The following is a 23,056-nucleotide window of genomic DNA, read 5'->3' as shown; positions in this document are numbered from 1 at the left end:
CACAAAGTATTATCCTCCAAGGATATACCCTCATACCAAGTTTGATGTAAAACCACCACACGGTTCTTGAGATATCGACAAAAACAAAACGGGACGGACGGACGGACGGACGGACGGACGGACGGACGGACGACCCGAAAGCATAATGCCTCCGGCCACTTCGTTGCGGAGGCATAAAAAACACAACACACAAACTTTGAGAAAGGATGAGCCACTAGCGAGTGTGGAAAGAGAGGTGGTGAAGAGTGGACAGAAGGAAATGCAGATATAGCACGAAGTAGTACAGAATCAGAAAATGGGAATAACTAACACGAAACAGCTCAGAAATACTGTACAAATTGGACAAGACCGAGGAACATTACACGTTCACTGACCTCCTGTTTGAGTAGCGCTGCGGCCAGTTTCTGGACTTCACTGGTGAGGAGAGAGGTGCCCCGGATGACCTTGCTGAGTGCGGCAAGGGTGGAGTGGACATACTGTACCAGCTGAAGGGCATTGAACCTCTCCAGCTGTATGAAGGAGTCAATGGGTCCCAAGCTGCCACCCCGGTCATTGGGTGGCTGGGCCTTGGTCTGGATCAGGTTTGCCCCCTGAGTAGCAGCAAAGAGTGGGATCAGTGGAGGCATCAGAGACTGATGGCTTCACTAACAAGGCTATAAAGGCATAATTTACCATTTGCAGATGAAACAAAAACCCACCATTAGTGCTCTAAAATAGTTCTGAAATGTGAGTTAGGGATAGGAACAACCACTGTAAAAATTTGAATCCGTATAATCAATGTTAAGTATTGCTGAATACACAAAATGTGAACAATAGTTATAATAAAAATGTTTCCAGACTAAATCGTCTACAGTTATGGTTTATTGAGAAAAATACTGATATTTCCTTATATTTTAGGCTTTATTGTGAAAGTTTTGTATGGCAGGATGTTTTGTGATACAACAGACCTATACATATGGATCAAATGTGATATCTTGAACATTTTTTAAATCACTGCTCCCAAAGGTAATATAGAGTTCAAGCGTTCCATAACTAGGCATTTGAAATGCTAATTTGTTACTTTTATCTCATAGTCTTTCTCCATTTTGCTGTAGTGGGCAGTCCAACTGTAAAAAGACAAATGCTGTTTGTTTTCAAAGCACATTTCTATCTAGAGCTACTTTGCTGTAATGGGTAGTCTGCTTTAAGACCTTTGCTATAAGGGGTAGTCCACTTCCAGACCAACGCTGATTGGCTGTTTTCAATGCACATTTTTCTCCAAATTAAGATGCCTTAAGGATAAGTGCCTCATAAAGACAATTGCTAAATATTTGTTTTCAACAAGCAGGATGAGATATTTTTGCTGTTCAGGGGTACCGTGCAACTTTGCAGCTGTCACTGCTCTTTTTTTTTTTGAAAAAAAAAACCAAAAAACATAAAAAAAACTAATGTCCAGTAAGAGGCACCAATCTTTTACGAACCAGCCATTATGTACGATTGCATCAAAATGGATGGTGTGGAAAGTGGATTCACATCATTCGCTGCTGCACTTCCTACCTGGTTCAGTTTCTTCCAGAGTGTCAGGATTGGTCCCAGCTCCGAGTTCCACTTCTCGGTGTCAAACTTGTCGGCCGCCTCGTCTGACCTCCTCAGAACCTTAAGCTGCGCGATGACCTGGCCGCTGATGATGCGTTGGGAGGAGCGTTCAATGTTGGCTGGCAGCCCAAAGAATGCTGGTTTGTCGTCATCAGGGAACTTGGACACCAGCTCAGTGAAGTCCTGTGTGGGAAGGGGAGGGAGGAGGGGAGGGAGTATGACTTGTCTCACCTTTGTTTGGTGTTTTTTTTTGTTTCTTGTTTTTTGTTGGATTTTTTTGCTATGATTGTTCTGTACAACACCTTCACAATATACATGAAATTTAATGTTTAATTTGGAAAAAGAGAACTAAATATTCTCTAAATGACTTACTAAAGTAAGCCATATAAAGGCTACTGTTTTAAACAGCAAGTGTTAAAAAAAAGACTTTGTTTGCCTCGCCCAAGAAGATAATGCATTTTAAATACAGAATTGTATGTACTATCTGGCCTACAACAGCATTAACTCATTTATTCAATAGTATACAATTTAATTGAAGCACGCATACTCAAAGGAAACATGGCTTTCTCATAAACCAAACTATATACTGCTATAGGATAACCAGCTAAACAGCCACCTATCTCAACATCTTTTATGTTTTTGCTGTTGATTTGTTGTTTTTGTTGTGTGTGTATTGATGCATACCAAACAACATGTTTACAAAATATCAAAATTAGCAAGTCAATAATTATGGCTCATTTTGGGCACTTATTGCAATTTTTGGCAGAAGTACATGTACATCAAAATCAACTTGTAGTGTGAAGTCAATCAGACATTTAAAGTTTGACAATGTAAGTCCAGTTTGCTAATTTTGCAGCATACATTGTAACACAATCTTGTAGTAGATACCAAACTACACCACAAAGCATTTCAATCAAATGATGATACAATTGTAGATGGAATATTTTCTTACAGGACGATTGTGAGCCTACCTTGTAGTAAGTGGAGACTGGAATGGTATTTCCCCCTGGAATCTTCTTGGATCGTCTGGCACTGCTCCCAGCAAGCATCTCCTTGTTGAAATACTGGGCCAGGTAGGACCTCAGCACTCGCATGTCAAAGGGGTTGTCCACTCTGCCACCATAGATGGCATTCTCAAACAGGCCATAGATGAAGTCCCATTGAATTTCTTTGCCTGCACAGGGAAGGAAGTCAAATTAAATGAAACAATTGAAATATTCATGAGTTTGAGTGATAAACTCTTGAGTAACAAAGTACATACTTTTCTTCACACGCATCATTATACAGCTTTGTGACACTTTCTGGAACCTGCCACATACACGGTTACCATTTATTGCAGGTCCAAAAATCACCAATCATAGTGACAAATTAGACACTTGTACCATTTTGTTTGATTGAGTTCACTCTGTTTATTAAAGCTAAGTTGAACACGGAGTGGCAATCCACTAGATGATAAAGCATGAAATTAGATACTGCCGACATCACTGCATACGATCATCGCTCAATTTGGATAGAATACTCTCAAGAGGTATGTAAAGTGAACTGGTGCTCAGTACGATGACAAGTCTATTCAAAGTCAACTTTTTTGATAGCACACAAGGTTTCCCCCTTTGCTATTGTTTTAGAAGGCATACCACATTTCTGTGAACTCTTCTGTCACAACGCTCACACTTAAAAACGTTCCTATCAACTTTGAAAAAAAAAATAAATAGAAGAAAGGCCATGCGGAATAGAAATACAGTAAAAACCACATTCAGCATGTTGTGCAAATTGTCCTTCAAGAATTGAAAGCAGTCTAAAAAATTAAGGAGAGCAGAGGCCAAAGAAATCACCTTTCCCTCGGCACAACCTGTCGATGATATCAGCCCCTGCCCTTAGGTCTGACATGGAGAACTCATAGAACTTGGTCCAGCCCTGGGGGATGAAGTTGCGTCGCTCCTGGCAGATGGCATGGAACCAGGCCAGGGCAAACAGTGCCTGGGCTCGGACCACGTTGTTGTCCCGGGCGATGAACTCGGGTGTCCAGGTGTCGTAGCTCCTCAGCAGATTTTTCTTGATTCCAGGAGGAGCCTTGGATTTTTACAAAGAAAAGTGACTTAGTTTTTTTGATTGTTTTTCTCCCTGAAGTGATTACCTTCAAACAAAAGTTGTTTTGAAGAAAATCTTGATAACACATTTTCAGGACAATGGATTATGAACTTAATGTTAATTGCCACATGCTATTAGAATCAAAGGGTCAGTTACATGTCCCTATATTTAAAAAAAAAAATGGCATATAACGCTATCCCAAATCAAATTCTGGAATGTGGGACAGCATGTTCTGAGTGTTACAGGGTTTATTTATTTGCTCACAAAACACAGAACAAAACCCTTATCAAGATATCTCATTCCCACTAGCTACTTATCAAAATACTTTATTTGAATATTTGATCATGTAATGAATATCAAATTCCATTACATGACCTACTGCAAAGTACATATGGTACGAAATATGAGTACCAGTCATTCTTTAGTTGATGCAGACCTTGCCTCTGTGCATTTTGTTATAAAAAAAAAATAATAATCATACATATAAGACAAGTAACACTGTTAATCTAATGTTTAATTCATGGATGCTGAAGTTTACACTTTGTAGCTGGGTTTGCAATTTTATGTTTCTATTCTCACAGGACTAAATTTATATGACAGAAATATACATCTCACTGACTAAGATATCTAAGTTATTAAAATCTTGTCATACTACAGCATTCCTTATTGAAACTGTTTATCCACCTTTATAAAAAAAAAATAGAATAATGCATGGTAGGACTAGTGATTACTCTGAAACAGGATGTAAACACTATAGTTCAAAGGGTTACATGTATTCAGTAACTGAAAACATGACTGCATCATGGCTACTTTCTTCCATATAATATTGCAATTATGGACAATGTAAGAATCAAATCGAGATCGTCTTACTTCGTAGGTGACCTTGAGGCTGGACTGAAGAAGGATGGTGGGGAACTTAGGGTGGCTCTCTGCTGTCATCCACAGACGGAAATTTTCATGCGGGCTCAGTGAATTCAGTTCCTGGACAAAGATAAAAGCAATGAATATATAAACAGTGAAAGGATAACTGCCATAACAAAATGCCTGGATTGTAATTTCTATATTTGTGTAACCAAATGTCTGTACAAGTCAGAAATTAAAACATGATGATATTCTAGATAACCTCATCACAGAAATTACATTTGAATTTAATTTCTATAAGGAAATGGAATAGAGAAAAGATTAGATTCAGCATGGTCCACAAAAGCCCTGCAAGTTCACATCTATGTAGTGCATTACCTGCCTGTCACAGAATTCACATAATATCAAACGATACTCTTGGGGATCACAGGGAATACAGTCTTCTCATGTGACAGACCATATTAACTGGAGTCTAGTGATTCCATAACCATCTTACCTTTGGCCCAACTATAAGAACACACAGAAACAAACAAAAATAATTCACTGAGAGTTTTTGGCCGTACTTATGTGCATGTGTTTGATCTCACAGTATTGCTGTCATCTGAGATGTGGAGAGGGGTTTCACTGCACTCAAAGTCCACAGTGAGACAGATAAAGAGGTATATACCTTTTCCAGTACAGGCAGCCATGCCGTGACGAGATGCAGGTTCTTCAGGCACAGCCACTCTCCATTCCTAGAGCACTCTTGGAGGAGTTGCATGGCAATGTCTGCCTGGCCCTGTCCCATGGCAACCTGGTGGGAGATGGGGCACGATATGATCCATCATTAGAGTCACAGCAATTCTCTTTTCCCTTCTTCTTTTTAGAATACATGTATTTTCTATCACGCAGTACTGTATATGACTAATGATATGTATTGAATGTTATCATTCTACTATTGTCCTACAAGTTCACATTTTGAAAATATATCGCACACATGAAATATATGGCACCTGCAGTACATTGTTTTCTATCTGGGGTACACTGTGGCCTTGGCATAGAAATAAAAATATTTTCTAAATCTGAATGATACTGTCAATCCTGGGATATCCTGGTTTATCCTGGCCGTAAGGCCTACATAGTGACATGCCTCTCTCCAGGGTAAAAGGAGGCATCTTTCTCTAGGCACATAGCCCAAATCAGTGATCAATATAACATAACTACAGAATACTGGTATCTGGAAGTTGGAGAGTTCACACTACAAGAAATATTGTTTCAAACGAAAACATTTATACTGCAGCCAATCGTACAAAGAAATTGCAGAGTTACGCATGATCATGTGAATCTCATTCTATCATCAAACTGAAATTCTACAGACCATTAGAAAAAAGCTGTTTGATTATATAAATGCAACATCACTTGCCTGCCTAGTGACAAAGGACATCGTGATAGTTGATGCAATGGCAATCAAACAGTTTCCATTTACTTTCACTATTAAAATTTTCACAGGCCCAATACCTTCTCTCCACTGCTCCAACTAAAGATAAAGTTTTTGCATTGTATTACTTCTCCCCTCCAGACTGACCTCATGATAGTGGTCAGCTCCGACCACCTCCCCAGCCAGCTCCTGCAGCTCCTGGGATGGATCGGCACCGGGAGAGATGATGATGAGAATGGGCTCGCTGGGCATTGTGTCCTGACTCAGCCTCTTCAAATTCAGGGTAGGGGTAGTCAGCTCCTTCATGCCTGGAGGGACAATATAGGCCATGATATCAGAATAAGAGAAGAGATATTGTCACACTAAGAAGAATGTTTTGGTTTTGAAAGCAATTTTTAACAATACTTCTGAAAAAAAAAACAACAACAAACAAACGTAACATCACTTCGCTAGATGGAGTATGGAGTAGTTGCTTAACCCGTTGAGGACGAGTCCCGAGTATACTCGGGCAGGGGTCTATGGGAAACGTGTGTTGTAGCAAAATCAGCCCATCCTCAACAGGTTAAAATGACAGAAATAGGCCATGGTGTTACATTAAATGTCAATATAGTCACTTTAGCATGAAACATGACATTGCAAAATTTCCTTAAAGTAAATGATCTCCACATTGACTTTTAAAGCAGTTGCAATCTGTTAGCAAAATTGGACTTCTCTGGTTAAAAGAGAATCATATACCTAAAGCCTTGGTGGCAAAGAATGCCATTGCACTCTGAAGGCGGTCTGGTCTGATGGCTTGGATCAAAAGAAGCTGAAAAAGATATAAATAGAATGCAAACATTCAAAAACAATAACACAATGTGTTTTCAATAACAGTAACGTCAACAAACATACTCTTGAGAAACATGTCATGATAAATATACAAAGATAAGTATCAACATGCTTACTGACTGTATTTGAAGACATCACAAGGACAGTTGGCTTCAGATTAGATAGGATCTCTACAACTGTAACTAATATTATCATTCGCATAACATCAATGTCATGATATGAGTATAACAAACTATAAAAGCCATCCTGTGCCACGCATTCAAAGACACACTGTACAGGCCCTCATTACCCAAAGCAGCACAAGGGAATCATTCTAAAAATCAAATAGCACCAAAACAAGTTATCAACAAATAAAAAGGTACTTCTCATATTTCCATGAATACATGTCATGATTAGATCCCCACTCATTTTCAATTTCACAACTCAATTATTTTCATTTTTAATGTCGGCGGAATTTAGCATTTGTCACTGTAATTTTTGTTCAATATCCTTTACTTTACTTCTCACATATGAATGCTTAAGACATTCTTGACATTAAGAAAACTCGTTTTTAGTTAACAACCACTATTGATAATTTCTTTCACTAATAACAATACAGGAAGAATCATGCAGCACAAGCGCCACTGATGAAGAGCAAACAACTGACCACAAAAATTAGTCTAATGATATTTCTCCACCTCACCTGCTGGAACGGGGAGATCTTCTTCTCCAGGGAAGTGGGGAACTCCTGCTCACACAGCGAGCTGCGGCTGAACTGACTCCACAGACCTGTGTCATTCAGACTCAGTGCCTGGTGCAGAGCTGGGAAGCTTGCCTGAATGATGAAGAAATCATATCAAACACTGAGCCATCAGTCAGAGCCATAAGATGGACAGGACAAGACTCAAAGAGGTCAGTGACCTATAAAGTGGAGACCCAGTGATAGAAACAGCCAGTGCTGACAGTACACCATCCTTTTACTGTCACTGCTGCATGAAATCAAGCCATCACTTCTACCAACATCATCAGTATCATCAATAATAATGATAATACAGGGTGGTCCACAACTTGAAATTTTAGCATGTTGCAGGGGAAAAAAGTGATCTTGCGCGTGAAAGTATGTGTGTGTGAAGCGCACATCACGAGCGCGAAGTCCCTTGCTGCCGGGGTCCAGGGCCCGCTTAAGGGCCCTGGAAGCTCTAGGGTTCTAGATGCTCTCTGGTGCTATCTTAGCCTTATTTTGAACGCTTTGATCACCATGATCACTCAGCAATGCCAGGATAAAAATCATTAATATATTTGAAAAATTATTATGTTTGATTATGACATAAGATTTTAAATTGTTCTTGAAATGTTAATATATCATCCTTACTCCTAAGACTTTTGAATATATTTTTAATATGATATACTCCTCAATGGGGATGCTATGAAAAATGACAAGGACATCTTGAACTTTTACTACAGTACAGTACACTGACTGTTTCAGGGCTGCCAACTCTCACTCACTGAGAGTGAGACTCACTCATTTTGGTCCTTTCTCACTCTAAAACTTTATTGCATTTGTATGCATTTCTATTGATCTCACTCATTTTGACTCCTAAATTTACCTATAGCATTGGCCTATGGGAGTCTCACTCTCAACTAGTTCCCAATGTTGGCAGCCATGCTGTTTTTAATAACTCATTCTGCTGTCCAGAATATGCCATATTTCAACATCCAATGCCACCCGCCCTATTAAGCGTGGTTTTGGGTTTTTTTTAATCATAGTCCTGGAATAACGGGGGTGTCCGGAGAAATTTATGACTGAGAGTGACCACCTGGTTGTGTTCAGCAAGTATGTGATGGGGTGAATGCATGCTGTGTGGTGTGGTAAAAAATAAAAGAAAAAGAAAAGAAAAATGAAGAAGAAGAAGAAGAAAAAAAAAAGAGTGCTAATGTGTCTCGTGTTCATGAGGGTGATTGAGGGGAATGTTGCACGTTTTGAAGGATGTCGTGCAAAAACTTTAGCATGTCGCAGCGACATGCAAAAACCCCTTGTAGACCACCCTGTAATAACAATGGAAATCACCAACAGTATTTGAAAAATAGGTGTGCATAGAAGGACATGACCCAAAGTACTGTCAGGTACCCATTTACAATGTATACATCTGGGTGGGTCGAGAGGGACGCTGTGGGTAATGCATCTTGCCTAAAGATGTCTACGCTGAGGCAGGATTTGAACCAATGATATCCTCTTTGAGTGTCACGAGAGCTTTATCCACTATACCATAGTGCTGTCACTGTCACTGAATCACTGGATCACTGGAAAATTAAATTGATCCTTTGCTGCCAGATAGAGAGGTTCTCACCTCTTAGAATCAAACTTCTTCTTCTTTGTAAGGCACAGTGTGCCCAGTTGATACTATTTGCTGACTATTGCTAGTCACCTGTGGCAAACCATGACGGGTCGGCATCATTCTCCCGTTTTTCTCATGTGGGTAGGTACGTGTAGTAGGTGGACCTTTTCACTAGATTAGCATCCCTGCTCTTTACAATGAAAGAACGAAGTGGGATCTTTTTAGTGTAGGAGTCATGACTGAGTAACTCACACATGGGACCTCTACTTAATGCCCTATCTGAGGGACACATTATTTTGCCTCTTACTAATGAGGATGGTATGATTAGAATCTAACAGGTATTTGGGACTCCCTTGGTAGTTCTTGCATTACAACATAAGTGATAATTCGCTACTGGTAGGTATCAAACTCTACCATGATCTCAATTCATGTCAGCTGCCCAAGGTGATGGTAATTTGAGACAATTCATGTCCCTCTGCATGAAAATCTACTCCAAGAAAAGATATACTGTATAAGCTGTTATTTTCGCGAGGGTTTAATTTTCGCGAATCACATTTGGACCGCGAATTTAACAACACGCGAAAATGTCTCCATGTGCTTTGTTAATAATGCATTAACGTACAAGCGTCGGTGTCGATTCGCAAAAACAACATCTTGCAAAAATGTCTACGACCTCGTCATTCGCAAAAATATCTGCACGCGAAAATAACAGCGTATACAGTAGATGACTTTAAAATGCCTACTTACTGTAAGTGAAGCCAGTGCCTTCTGTCTGTCCTGATTGATCCAGCCAGGGATGGAGTCACCACGTTGAGAGTCCCGCACATCGGCCACAATCTGACCAAGGAACGCCTCCCATTCCTAGAATATGAAACAAAGTGTGATCACTTCATTTGCCTACAGAAAAAAAAAAATCCAACAACCCCTACCTGGTACATGCCCTTCTGTGAGGCCTTTAAGTTTTCATGAAATCTCATTTGTAGATACTTACACGGAATCATCAGTATTTGTCACATTCCTATCTCCTTTATGTCATATTTATTGTTAAGAAAATACGAAAACAAATGCGTGTAGGCCCATACATGGAAAGTGACCAGATGGTATCAATATGTGAAAATGAAAGAACTGAATATGTACTACTCAGAATGTGCTCTCAAGAGCATAAGCAGTTATTATGACACATATAACATTTTGCATAATGTAGGTATTATGTGTGACATGTTTATAAAGAAATGTGTCACATCAACCTTAATCTGAAAATGTTGATATTACATGTCTGTTTTAGAACGATACATTAATCACTCAAGAATGCAAGGAAATAAAATTGATGAAAATATGTCATGATTGCGTGGCTGAAACAGCTTGTGGACAATAGTAGAAAGGCACGAATTAAATTTGTGGGGTAATACCAACTAATCTCACTTGCCAAGCCACAAAACACCATTCCAGACCTTGCATTTGGCTCTCCTTTCAGGAAAGACAGCTAAAAAAAGTTTGCTACTGGATTAGAATGATACAATCCTGAGACATGGGGGTCCATAACATTTAGCATCAGCAACAGACAACCTATAAGCTTGGATGGCCAAATTTGCTTCCTGTTCTTATGACATCACAGACACTGCTACAGAATTTCAAACCATGGCATAATACAAAGCTTGGGTGCACCTGCTACAGATATACAGGTCAGTAAAGATGAGGATTATGATGATGGATGCATGGCCCTACTCACATTTTCCCTAAAGTGGTTGGGGTGCATGCCGTGGACCAGGTGGAGGGCAAACATGAGGCGGTCAGCCTTGAAGAGGGACTGGCAGACGTACTCATAGACGAGGGTCTGTAGTGTCTTAATCAGTGTCTGGATGCGCATCTCAGTGCTGCTACCATCCTGTATCGAAATAGATTATACAAGGAAATCTCTGACAATCTCCTTCAGAGGTGTACATGAAGTGATTGGAATAACCTTGCTATGCATCTTACAGTATGTGGGAGCTTTGATGGTTCAACTCTTCGCTAGGTTTTGTCTGTATTACATCACACACAAGTTTTTAATTTCTTTTACTTTTGTGTTATTCTGGGGTGTTTGTTGTTTGTCTTTTTGTGCTTGAATTGCTACTTATGCCAATAAGATGGTTTGGCAAGCTGTAGATTAGGGGCATGGGCACCAAAAGAAAAAACATGTCAACAAAGAAAAAAATGGCGACATTTTAGAACACCTAATATTAGGACAAAACAATTTTTATTTATTTTAAAACAAAATGACATTCACCATCTTAAAGAGAGATGACAGTAAAACATTAAAATGTAATTGCTTAGAAAACTTCCACAAACCAAGACAATTGTCACTAATTTTGTATGAATTTATAATTGATGCAAGCAATGGTTCTTTATCATTTTCTTTTCATATTCAGTAGAACTAATGTTTATCAAAGTGGTGAAAAGTTCATAATGCTCAAAATTCTAGACTAGACAGGGATGCTCAATTCATGAATGAGTAGGCACAGTCCTAACCTTTGGAGAAAAAAAAATCATAAACAAATGTAAATAACAGAATATGATATGATGATGATGAACTACATAATATTCTCTTCTGTTAATTTCTGTAGTCATGTCTATTCTTCTGAAACTGCTTCATTATTTGACTGACATATATCATCAGCAAGTGTCAATCATTGCATTCCAAAACTGCACATGTGGTGGTTGCATCATTACCATTCTGCCCTGGAGGGCCCTCCCAAAGAGGCGGAGGAAAGACCCCAGGCTGAAGCGGTACATGTTGTTCAGCTTGGCCAGGTCAGAGATGACAAAGAAGAGGGAGCTTCCATTCTCAGCCAGGGGGAGGTAGGCAGCTCGCTCCTGGAGGGGTGAGTCACAAACATTTTAATAGCAAATTTCAGGAAGGAGTAGAATACTTTATGGGGTGTCTAATTTACCATTAAGAATATGTCTATCTAACTCATAAGACAAAAAGTAATGACATCATTTCTACCATTCTCAAAACAACCAAATGATACCTCCTGCTCAAGTTACAACTTCTCTTCACCTGTGAGAATATATCTTGGCCCAAACTTGTGCAATGCAAGTTCATGACTATACATAATACAGAACATAGAATGAAATACTTACGAAGTAAAATTGATATACAGATAATTGTCAAAAGATATCTGTCATACGCTGTCCATTTCAATCTAAATATTTAAGTAAGCTGTCTGCCATGTTTCACTGCACATGAAAATGTACATAATTATATGGAATGTGTGTTATCACTGGCGACTCTCTTTAATAGTAAAGTCATCTGATACAATGGTGTGAACAGACCCCATCCACAGTGTGAACAAGAACACCATCCACCAGTAGCATTGTTCATACCTGATCAAGAGACTCCTGCAGTTGCACCGACTCCACCAGGGACTTTGTGATGGTCTGACTACTCTCTTTAGTCTTGTTGAGGGATTCAAGGAGAACCTTGTTCTCAAGGATGTTGCCCTCAGCTTTGGCCAGAGTCTGGAGAGGACAGTCGAAATGTCAGAGTCAACAGGGATTCACAACACCACAGTGTATTACACAAACACTACACCACACAAGACATGCAATGACAGTACACTGACCTTCAATGCATATGTTTCCATACCATGTGCTTAATTCGAGAAATAGCAAAACTAAAAACCTGGTGATACACGCTGTTTTCGCTGTCATTCTGACATACACCATAAATCAACTCATGGCAAGTTCTCATTTCTCAACAGACGCACTGATTCAGTAAGGGATAATCTTTGTTCACATTTATAAAGTACTTAATTGTAGTGTCCCATGGGTCATCACAGAGACTCCAACCCCAAGCACCTTCTGATCTGGAGATTCTCCCGCCCGAAACCCCTAGCAAACGGGAGACTCCAAGTTGATGTGTGCGAAGTGCGAAGTTCCTAGGATTCTAGGTGTTCTCTGGTGCTGTCTAAGGCTTATTTTTTCAACATACGATAGAAATTAGTAAGAAATCCTTTCCACCGGGAGACACACAGCCAGGGCGGGAGAAATCAAATCCCAAACGGGAGAACGGGAGATTGTGCAAAAATGGGCTTTCGGCGGGAGATCTCCCGTCGAAAACGGGAGAGTTGGAGTCTCTGTCATCATGGCAATACACATACACTCCACACTTTACACCCAGTCCTTGCATATGCAGTATTCACATTACATAAGCTCATCATCACAAATGATAAACCTACTCAACAAGCAAATGGCTCTACACCTCACACTGAGTCCCTTCAGAGGAAGTTTAGTATTTATGAGGAGCATACACTGGAAACATACACTACACACTTCATGGCAAAGCAGGTACTACACCAGACATACACCCACCTCCAGCAAGCTCTCTTCCAGCTGAGCCAGCTGTATTTTGAGATCCTCTTCCTGTTTTAGGAGTTCAGTCTTCCTCACCTCCAGCTCTGGTTTTTCATGCTGGATGGTGGCTGCCAATAACTGATGGAGTACAGGGGGAACTATGCATCATGGAAGTCATAACTAATAGCAAATAAAACTTGTAGTTTGAACTTGAGGTCTGTAATAGCATAAAAAGTACACTGTATGGAAAGAGTATAACAACATTCTAGTTTAAAAGTTTTCTAGATCTCTCATCACAAAATTGAAAGGGTCATAATACTATAATTGCCAATAAATACTGAGCATCATTTCAAAATTACATTGTATTTCATTTCCAGGGATGGAGGAACGAGTCAAGCAAAGATCAGAGTCTTGCAGTGACTGCACATAATTTTGTTCTTAACAAATCTTATTCACGATCAATGTCTGGATATAACAGTCAAATAAGACTAAAACACTGCACAACAAACAGACATATCTAAGGTCATTGTCCAAAATCAAGAACCTCGGTAACTCACAATTAAAGCCACAGATATCTCAACCAAACATGGAAAGCTCTTACCCCTCTTAACCCTCTTACCTGGCCTGTGAGACCTGCCCTGGTAGTGGTGAAATTGACCTCTGCTATGATGGAGGCTGCATCGGGTGGGATCTCCGGGTTGGGGTTACGGGTGGTCATGAACAAACGGAAATCCTCATTGTAGTCTATCACCTTTTCTCCGACCTGGACCACAAACCTGGGTCCTGTTTTTGGCAAGGAGGAAAAATCAATAGGTACCTGATGTATTCACATATACTGGGGTATTCAAAATGTGCACATGAATGTGTTCTTGGAATGTACCCTTTGACATGTTCATAGAAGCGCTGTTAAAATGTGCTGTGACTTCACTTTCGTCAGTTCCAATTGGAATTTCCAAATAAACAATGAAGACTGAAAGTGAAATTGAAATTGAAATTTACTTTTGTCTACATCGAACTGTTGCCACACAAAATAAGAAAGTAACTGCACAGTAATATGAAAGGAGTACTTTTAGGTCCAAAAAATCTTGATGATTTTCTTCAATGGATTCCTCATGCAGGTACTCACCTTGGCTAACAAGGTCAGCCCTGAGCAAAGGGTAGAGGACTGGCTCTATTCCATCCATCTCCTGGATGATCAGGGTCTTCCCAAACCTGACGGCTAGCTCTAAGGCTGTCGAAAAATTGGCATCCTAGGGGGAAAAAACACAAATAAACAACTAAACAAAATAATGACGGCATTCTATCGAGGGGAAAAAAAGAGAAAATTCTTCCATTACGCAGTGTAACTTATCAACTTCCATAATTTACCATTTAGGTTGAAAGCATATTATATTTGCTGTACATGGCTCTACACATACATACTGTAGAACACCATCTTCCTAATTCAGAATAATGGGTGAAACAGGACTAATATTCAATCACTCTTATTGTCTTTGAAGTCGCGATTCATGAAATATGAGTGATTAAATTCATGATCAAGAATCACAGTGATAGAATGAGAAATATGTATCATCCCTTTCAAAGAAGCAAAGTCAGCTATGTGCCCCATCGGAGACAATATATATTGCATTTGTGTTATGAGAGGCAATATATTGGGCATGTTGTTTATTCTGGAATACCAGTTGATTCCCAGAGTTCACTAATTAATATTCACAGATAAATGTATGACAGATAAAGCTAGTTCTATTTATCACAAGGAGGTTGCACTCCATTACAAAGGACATTAATGTTATCTTACATGAAATATAATCATATCGTATGTGATACAGATAAAGTCAATACCGCAAAGCGTGGGTACTCCTACACATTATAAAATTATTCCAACATGTATTTTGAAGAGAAAATTATGTATGTGAAATAGCCAAGATATTTGAATGGTTTAGCATATTTATTTAAACAGAGACCAATGCATCAGATGACGCAAAAGAGCATGCAACAGTGACAGCCGTTCATTCTTTGCACATGAATTAGCAATACTAAATCATGTAGGAGAATTCATCTGGTAATGAAAAGAAATTGACAAAGATAGCTTTGACTTCAAGCAGTGGCATAAATAATAAATAATGTGTGGTAGTCATTACACTAACAGATAGAAGCCCTCATTTTTATATTTACTGTATTCACACATGTCACTGACTTTAAAGACATGGCCCAGTGCAAGCCACAATGACAAAGCAATATGGGTCCTAGCCGACAAATTTATCAATTAGTTGACAATGATAGGACTAACCTGCTGATTGATGACCTCCAGTCTGGCTTCCTTGAGGTGGGTCTTCAGCCATTCAGTCGCCCTGAGGGATGGGTCTACAAGGAAGGGCCTCAAGGAGGTCTGGTCCACACAAGAGGAAAGAGTCTCATTCATAAATTCAGATGTCAGCAATTCCAACATATAACTATTGTCATTTCCATGGTAGTGGCTACCAACAAACAATGATATATTTTTTTCCCAGCTGTTTCTACAAGAGCGGCCATTAATCTATTTTGTGGGATGTAAATTGCGATGACTGTGATTTTTTTTCCTTATGTAACAGGTCCATGTAAATACTTGTCCAAATATATGTACAAACTCCTATCAATTTGCATGCATGACTCACAGAGAAACTGCAGGAGTATCTTGATCTTCTTAACTTTTTTGTTTTGAATAAAGGACCTTAACATAGAGTTTGCATTACAAAGTGAGTCAGATATACTGCATCAAATCTTGTTCTGAAGCCAAATCAACTGACAAAAGATATATACAGGTTGGCATAGTCGTTTCTCTTTTTTTTTTCTTTTCATTCTCAGAAAGCAGTAGTTTGGCTTTAGAAACAAGAAGAAAGAGTATGAATGTGTTAAAGGAAACCAAAACCCAAAGAGCAATTTGGATTGAGTGAAAGGCGCAACATTATTAGAACACATCAGTGAAAGTTTGAGGAAAATCGGACAATTGATGCAAAAGTTTTTAATTTTAAAGTTTTGGTGTGGGAACCACTGGATGAGGAGACTACTAGAGGTTAGGATGTCATGTGTGGACACCAATATAAAGAAAATATAAAGAGAACTCCACAAAAATTCATTTTTCATGAAAATTACCCATTCCATCAACTTGATACTGACATATGTTAAGGGTAGTAATTATTCCCCCTGCTTTCTGAAAGCAGTTAGTGAAGTGCTCTTTCATTACGCTGGAAAAGTGAAAGCATGTTGAATTTTCTTTATATTTTCTTTAGATTCTGTCAACACATGTGGTCATAAACTCAAGTAGTCTCCTTATCCAGTCGTTCCAACACCAAAACTTTTAAAATTCATAACTTTTGCATCGATTGTCCGATTTTCTTCAAACTTTCACTGATGTTCTACTAATGTTGCTGCTTTCACTCCATCCACATTTCTCTTCGGGTTTTGATTTCCTTTAAGGGAAATATTAATTAGAATACATGTATTCAATCTTGTTTTGACCTGCATCTACGCTTGAACTATCCCTCAACATAAGAGATAATTATAATAAAAAAAAATATTTCTATGATACTGGCTCCAGAAGTCTATGGAGCTGATCTATAAGTTGGCTTTCAAATGAGAAACATAAGAAGACAAATACTATGTACTACAACTGATAGAAATTGTGTAGTACCTGAAACGACATTACATGGTACACAAGTTTGACGGAAACTATGGCACTGTACAAACACCTAAATATTGGTACCTATGGCAGATGGGCTAGCTATGAATTTGTACACAGGGAATTGTGATATATTTGGCTATATGTACACAGCTATATGTATATCATCTGAACAAGAACAAAGAAGGGTATGGAGCTGATAAGGATGTGATACAATTATGGTTACAATGATGAATGTGAGAACCCATGGTACAGTGAGCAGAGTGACACCTTGGAAATTTTGCACAATTTCTTTAGTAGCACCTGTCAGTGACATGTGTTTCTTTTTCAGCTTTTTCTGAACTACTTATAATCAACATTTATTTCATGTGTAGTTTAGTCATACCAGTCTAATGTACTTTACGGCTCGTTTTGCCATGATTGGACCACAAGTAGCTGATCGTGTAATTTTTGTTATTTGTATCACAGTTGAAATCACAGCCTGAATTGTGGAGTAATCATGGTGACTGTATCAGATCTTGAAGTCTGTCACAGCAATCACATTAATTGCAGTTGACAAGTTTGTACCGTCTAAAACTTTTCTACGATCAATGCGATTGCCATGACTGACCTCAAGCTCTGATGTAAAGATCTGATATGATCACCTCCATTAATCCATGATTCCAACCACGATTTGGACAGTGGTGAAGATTGTGATAGACATAAATGAAAATTCCACGATCAACTACCAATGGCCAATCATGGCATGTGTAGAAGATGGCATAACAATGGGAATGAGCTTCAAGTTGTCAAAAACATGTTAATGGGTGAAACTTCAGCTATGCTACACAGAGATGTAAAACTCAATCACCAACAAAATGACTGACAGAAGAAAATTTGGTAATTATGTTACATCCACAGCTGCTGCTTGCAAATGACATTTCTTCATACCACTTGCATTATAATTGATATACTGTAAAAGTGGTTTCTTTCACGTACAGACACTTTTGCGGTTTCCATCGGTGCCGACTTTTTCGCGTGTGTTTAAATTCGCGGTCGGCAAATTCTGTGATATCACAGTCGGCAAAAACTGTTTTGTTTTGCACATGAAAACCTAAATTATAATCCAATTATTCTTTTATTTATTAAATATAAATTAATATTAAATGCAGGCTTATCTGAAATCCCGTCTCTCGAGTACTTTTTAACATGCTTGTACCTACATTGCGCGGTATCGCTGCGTGTGTTGACCATCAATACACTCAATGCGCGGAATATTCATATGTGCATGTGCGCAATAGCATTGTAACAAGCGGCGAGTTCAAAACATTTTCATGTGATGTTAAATTCGCGGTTCAACTCAAAGCGCGAAAAGCACAAGAGTGCGAGCGTAAAACCACCGCGAAAGAAACCACTTTTACAGTAGAGTTTACTCAGCGTGGACTGAAGACTTCATTCTGCGGTTCTAGGAGTCAGTAAAGATGATGACCACAGCTCCAATAACAGATGTAACAAAAGTGCCAAACAGCAAGTTTTACAAGGGAAAGACAACTCCCCTCAGCATGTGATCTTCAGAGTTATTAAAAAACAAACAAACAGATGGATATCACACATCGACTGGAGCATGATCCCCCAGCTATCCAGTTCATCCCACTTCGACGATCTATCTCTCTGAAACTATACATCTCTCCACTCATGTAGTGCTCATAAATGTATTGTGCCTCCACACAAATATGTAGACAGCTAATTACTAATTCCATGAGACAGTACACACAGACACACCCAAAACAAGAGTAGAATAAGAGAACAGAGTCAATAATCCAGTGAGCAGAATGCACCAAGAATGCTGAAAGGCTACTCAATCACCACAGACGTTGATATAGGCAAAGGAGAAGAAAATATTAATGTATCCCAGACCACATAGTAAAATTGCGCATGATGAAACAGAAGTATTATTCAGAAAAAAAATCAAGAGAAGATAAATACAGACTGAAATGGGTGAATAAAGGTGAAAGGAGTAAACTTGCTTAACCATATATCCCAACTTAGTGTGACGTGAGGAAGGACATGGATGGAAGAAAAAAGCTAAGTAAATAAAGTATCTTACCTTTATGGGCATATCATTCGTCTGTAAGCAGAGTTTACAAGTAAACGTATGTTATCTTCCGGATGAATTTTACATTTAGTGAAGAAGAGTAATATGTAACTTCTTGATTTGTGTCTCATGGATAACTGATGATTTACAGTATCATTTTTCTCATGTAAATCCTGATTGCTAACTTTATGCAGATCTCTACACTATCACATTACATTTTATATTCAGCAGCAAGTTGACACATTTTAAGGGTAGAGCTGTAACCCATTCATCATTAGGTCACAAATTTGAAACATTTTAATAGTGTAGACTTGGCTTTCACATTTAGAACTAAACAAGAAATGGTGGTAAACTTTTTTTCTTGGCTTTGGAGGTAAACTTTTTTCTTGGCTTTTGTTGCGCATAGAATCGTTGTGATTACCAGCTGTGGGATTTACAACTCATTGAATGTGATGGAAAATAAATGTTATTGTTAAGAGGAATGCATATGCTCTACCTTACTTCTGCATTTGACCCACTCCTGGCATTGTAAAGCAAGGATGTCAATGATGTTTAGATCCTGCCACATGAATATTAACTGTACTGAAATTTTTGATCAGCCACAGTGCATTACTATTACGCTTGATTTTAAGCACGTTTCTCATATTTGTCATTGACAGAAATACATGTATTTGCTATTTTTTCCATACCTGTAGCATATTCAGAAATCAAGAAAAGGACTGCCATGTATGACACTTCTTGTAATGGCTCATGGCAAACACTACATCAGGCATCGATCATCTCAGAGTCTCTAGTCATTCCCGCTTACACAGTTGCAAAGTACTGGTAGCACATTGCTAGTGTTGCTAATGTACCAGGCACAAATTTGTTTGTTTCATGGGCAAGTAGTTTAATCAGTGATGCTCCAGGAATGAGACATAACATAAATCAATAAATAAAACAATCTGTTATAAAAAGATAAATGAATAACCACCTTACTTTCATCAAAATTCCATCCTACAGTTTGAAAAACAGAGATGCCTCCAGCACCCTCCACGGCAGAAGTATAAAAAAAAAATTGGCCCCCCTCTTTTCATTAACATTAAGGGATATTACCCATACTATACAGTAGTGGTAACAAATCAACTGGAAAGCAGACTGAACAAATTTTGAGTCTTGACTAAAATCTCATCAAAATGCCACATCAGGCTTCAAAAAAGGAACATCTAATGGAGTTTTTAAGGGCAGAGAAATCAAGGGGCTTTCTAATACCTTGTATAAATGAAGACAATTCCTGAATAATGACAAAGCATTTAAATGATTTCCATGGGCGAAAATGTGCAGTGCATAGTTTGTCTCACCTGCAGAATCATGACAGCATTCTCCACGGAGAGGTCATCGCTAGGCAACCCCTCCCCTTTCCATGTGAGCTGCTCACTCTCGGTGCTCAGAAAGCGCCGCATGTCAAAGCGCTCCAGGCCACACAGCTGGCTCCATTGGGCTAGTTTCTCACGGCGTTCATCCTCAGGCGCCGAGGTCAGGTAGGTAATGAAACCAGCGGCACACTGAGCCTTTTTAGGCAGGGTCTCCAGTTCAGTATTCAGCTCTGACACCTGGTTGGAAAAGAAAGTGGAAGAATAAAGATTACAACACCAATACCTGCATCATTTATATTACCTTGTTCTCTTAGTTGCTTTTTTGAACACTACAGAGAATAGAGAAGTCATTGTATCCTTATGTTGTTTTATAATATCGATTTAGACCATCATGCTTCTACATCAGCATCCGGTGGGCTTGTTGCAGACAAGAATAAAAACAGCTAACAACTGTGACTTTGAATCCTTTACCTCGATCACTTGCATTGTGTGTCCAAACAGAAACACTTGTCTTCCAACAATTCTTCTTGGACAAGAATGGAATCACGTACAAAGGCAAAACATCTATTCTAAATTGGGATAGTGGTTTTCTTGATGCACATCATTTAAAAGAAAGGTAAGTAAAACAGCAGAGTAAAAAGGAGCCCATCATCAAACATCCCATCACCTGGTTGTTCCATCTTTGGTACTCTCCCTCCAGTTTGCCGATGAGGTTCTCTGCTGAGGCGATCGTCTCCTGCTCCTTCTCCAATTCATACTTGAGCTTGGCCGCCTCCTCATTCAGTTTCTGGAAGCGGCGCTTGTATTCGTCGACCCTGCGGTCGACATCGGCCAATCCCTTGGACAGCTTCTCGATGCGACCGGTGGCTTTCTCCAAGTTCCTGTGGTGAACAAAGAAATAAATGCAGAGTTGGTTGTGGTTTTAACGGGTGAGCCCAAACAGGTAACATCTTCTTTTATACACTGAAAGAACAGAAGAATTGAGGTGGATTCCGGACACTCAGACAGATATAAATTATAGCAATGCATTGCAAGACAAGATATTTATTCAATTTTCTTTTTGTTTTTAACAGTATTCTAAAAGTCACTTACATTTCATGACAACACTTCCCTGCTCAGCACAATGTTTAAAAAGGTAAAAGAGCGTACTGGCTAATTGTAACAATGTATGTCAGTAAGAATTGTAAGACATGTAGACTGAAGAGAACAACAGGAAAGGAGCAACAAACGACAACACACATACGATAAAAACAGAGTTTGAGGATGGTGGCAAGAAAAGAAAATAAAGGAGGCAGAAGCACTGAAGCAGAATTGAAACAAATACAGACTAATCACACAGCATCACATTCAGTGTTGTTGAGTCTTACTTTTTCAGCTGATTTTGCTCAGTCTCCAAGGGTTCAATTTTTTCCAAGGCGTAGGAAAACTTGATGTTGGCCTTCACCCAGGCAGCAAGAGGAGCTGCGGCCACGCTGGCACGCTTTGCATTCTGAATGAAAGAACATGAGCTCAAAATATTCACAGACTCAATTTGGATTAAACCAAACACACAAAACCACAACAAACTTAATACATGCTAAGCCGATGCAGCATACAAAACATTACCAAAAATAAAATGAGTTGCAAACATTGTGCATGCCTTAATTCTCCTTGGAATGAGTTATTGCATATTGCTCTTATCAATCTAATGTTAACAACACAACAACAATCTTTGTTCACATGATAAATGATTACTGACTACTGCTGATGTGAATATAGTGATTCTTCTGTATTCCAGAATCTTCCAATTCAAGATTGTGAAATAAGGTACATGAAGTGTTTCAAAGCACCGACACACATTTTGACACATCGATACAGACACTGAGTAATTTTCTAATGTTGGGAATATATACTATGAGAGGTCTGAATCTTTGTCATTTCATTTGTGTTTTTTTCAAACTGCTTCTGGTACTTGGAGTCATTTACAAGCATAGATTAAGGTCCTCTAATCTAATTCTATTGGTAAGACAAAATCTTTTGCCTCTTTAAAAAGCAGGGTGATGGTGGTGTCATATTGGTAGGCTAAACATTATATAGATGATGACTGGCGGGGAGGGAACATACCGAATGTTCCACCCGAAGGGTTTGAAATGCTATTGAGGGAGGTTATAAGTCCCGAGACGAAGTCGAGGGAGTTATAGCCTCCCGAAATAGCATTTCAAACCCTGAGGGGGGAACGTTTGGTACATGTTCCTGACAACAAAAGTCATCATCTGTTATATTATATGGGTTAGTCAAATACGTCAACGTCAACCACCAAAGATCGTAGAGATCTGTAGGCTCCTACGAACTTTGCAGCCACGGCCACCATGTACATTGTACCAGCAAAGCGTGCATGTGCAGCTAGCGCGCACTACGCACTATGTATAACTCGCTCGCGCAGAGCCAAATTCACTGTGCGTCCTACGCGTAGGCATTCTGTCATTTGTTACGTGGAAATGTTTTCCCATGGGAGAACATTACCAAGAATGTTCGCCCATGGGAGAACATAACGAATGTACCTCCATCACG

At 39.1% G+C, this 23,056-nt stretch overlaps 1 protein-coding gene across 1 annotated transcript in view; it reads right to left on the bottom strand.

The window, feature by feature from the left end:
• LOC139716300 (cytoplasmic dynein 2 heavy chain 1-like) overlaps nucleotides 1-23,056 on the bottom strand; it is a 101,594-nt gene that overhangs the window by 6,016 nt on the left and 72,522 nt on the right. The window contains 20 exon segments of the mRNA XM_071627863.1: nucleotides 375-590; nucleotides 1,537-1,758; nucleotides 2,547-2,749; nucleotides 3,408-3,645; nucleotides 4,534-4,644; nucleotides 5,192-5,317; nucleotides 6,089-6,249; nucleotides 6,677-6,749; nucleotides 7,452-7,583; nucleotides 9,832-9,945; nucleotides 10,814-10,969; nucleotides 11,794-11,937; nucleotides 12,451-12,585; nucleotides 13,438-13,557; nucleotides 14,039-14,202; nucleotides 14,546-14,669; nucleotides 15,710-15,808; nucleotides 20,492-20,743; nucleotides 21,174-21,387; nucleotides 21,874-21,995. Of these exon segments, the coding sequence (XP_071483964.1) occupies nucleotides 375-590; nucleotides 1,537-1,758; nucleotides 2,547-2,749; nucleotides 3,408-3,645; nucleotides 4,534-4,644; nucleotides 5,192-5,317; nucleotides 6,089-6,249; nucleotides 6,677-6,749; nucleotides 7,452-7,583; nucleotides 9,832-9,945; nucleotides 10,814-10,969; nucleotides 11,794-11,937; nucleotides 12,451-12,585; nucleotides 13,438-13,557; nucleotides 14,039-14,202; nucleotides 14,546-14,669; nucleotides 15,710-15,808; nucleotides 20,492-20,743; nucleotides 21,174-21,387; nucleotides 21,874-21,995 (3,126 nt within the window).

The sequence above is a fragment of the Diadema antillarum genome, unplaced genomic scaffold, assembly GCF_040938485.1.
Source record: "Diadema antillarum isolate AM-2024a unplaced genomic scaffold, OU_Dant_1.0 scf00000063, whole genome shotgun sequence".
NCBI classification, from domain to species: domain Eukaryota; kingdom Metazoa; phylum Echinodermata; class Echinoidea; order Diadematoida; family Diadematidae; genus Diadema; species Diadema antillarum.
The sequence above is the reverse complement of the archived record's forward strand: the minus strand, read 5'-3'. Positions and strand labels throughout refer to the sequence as shown.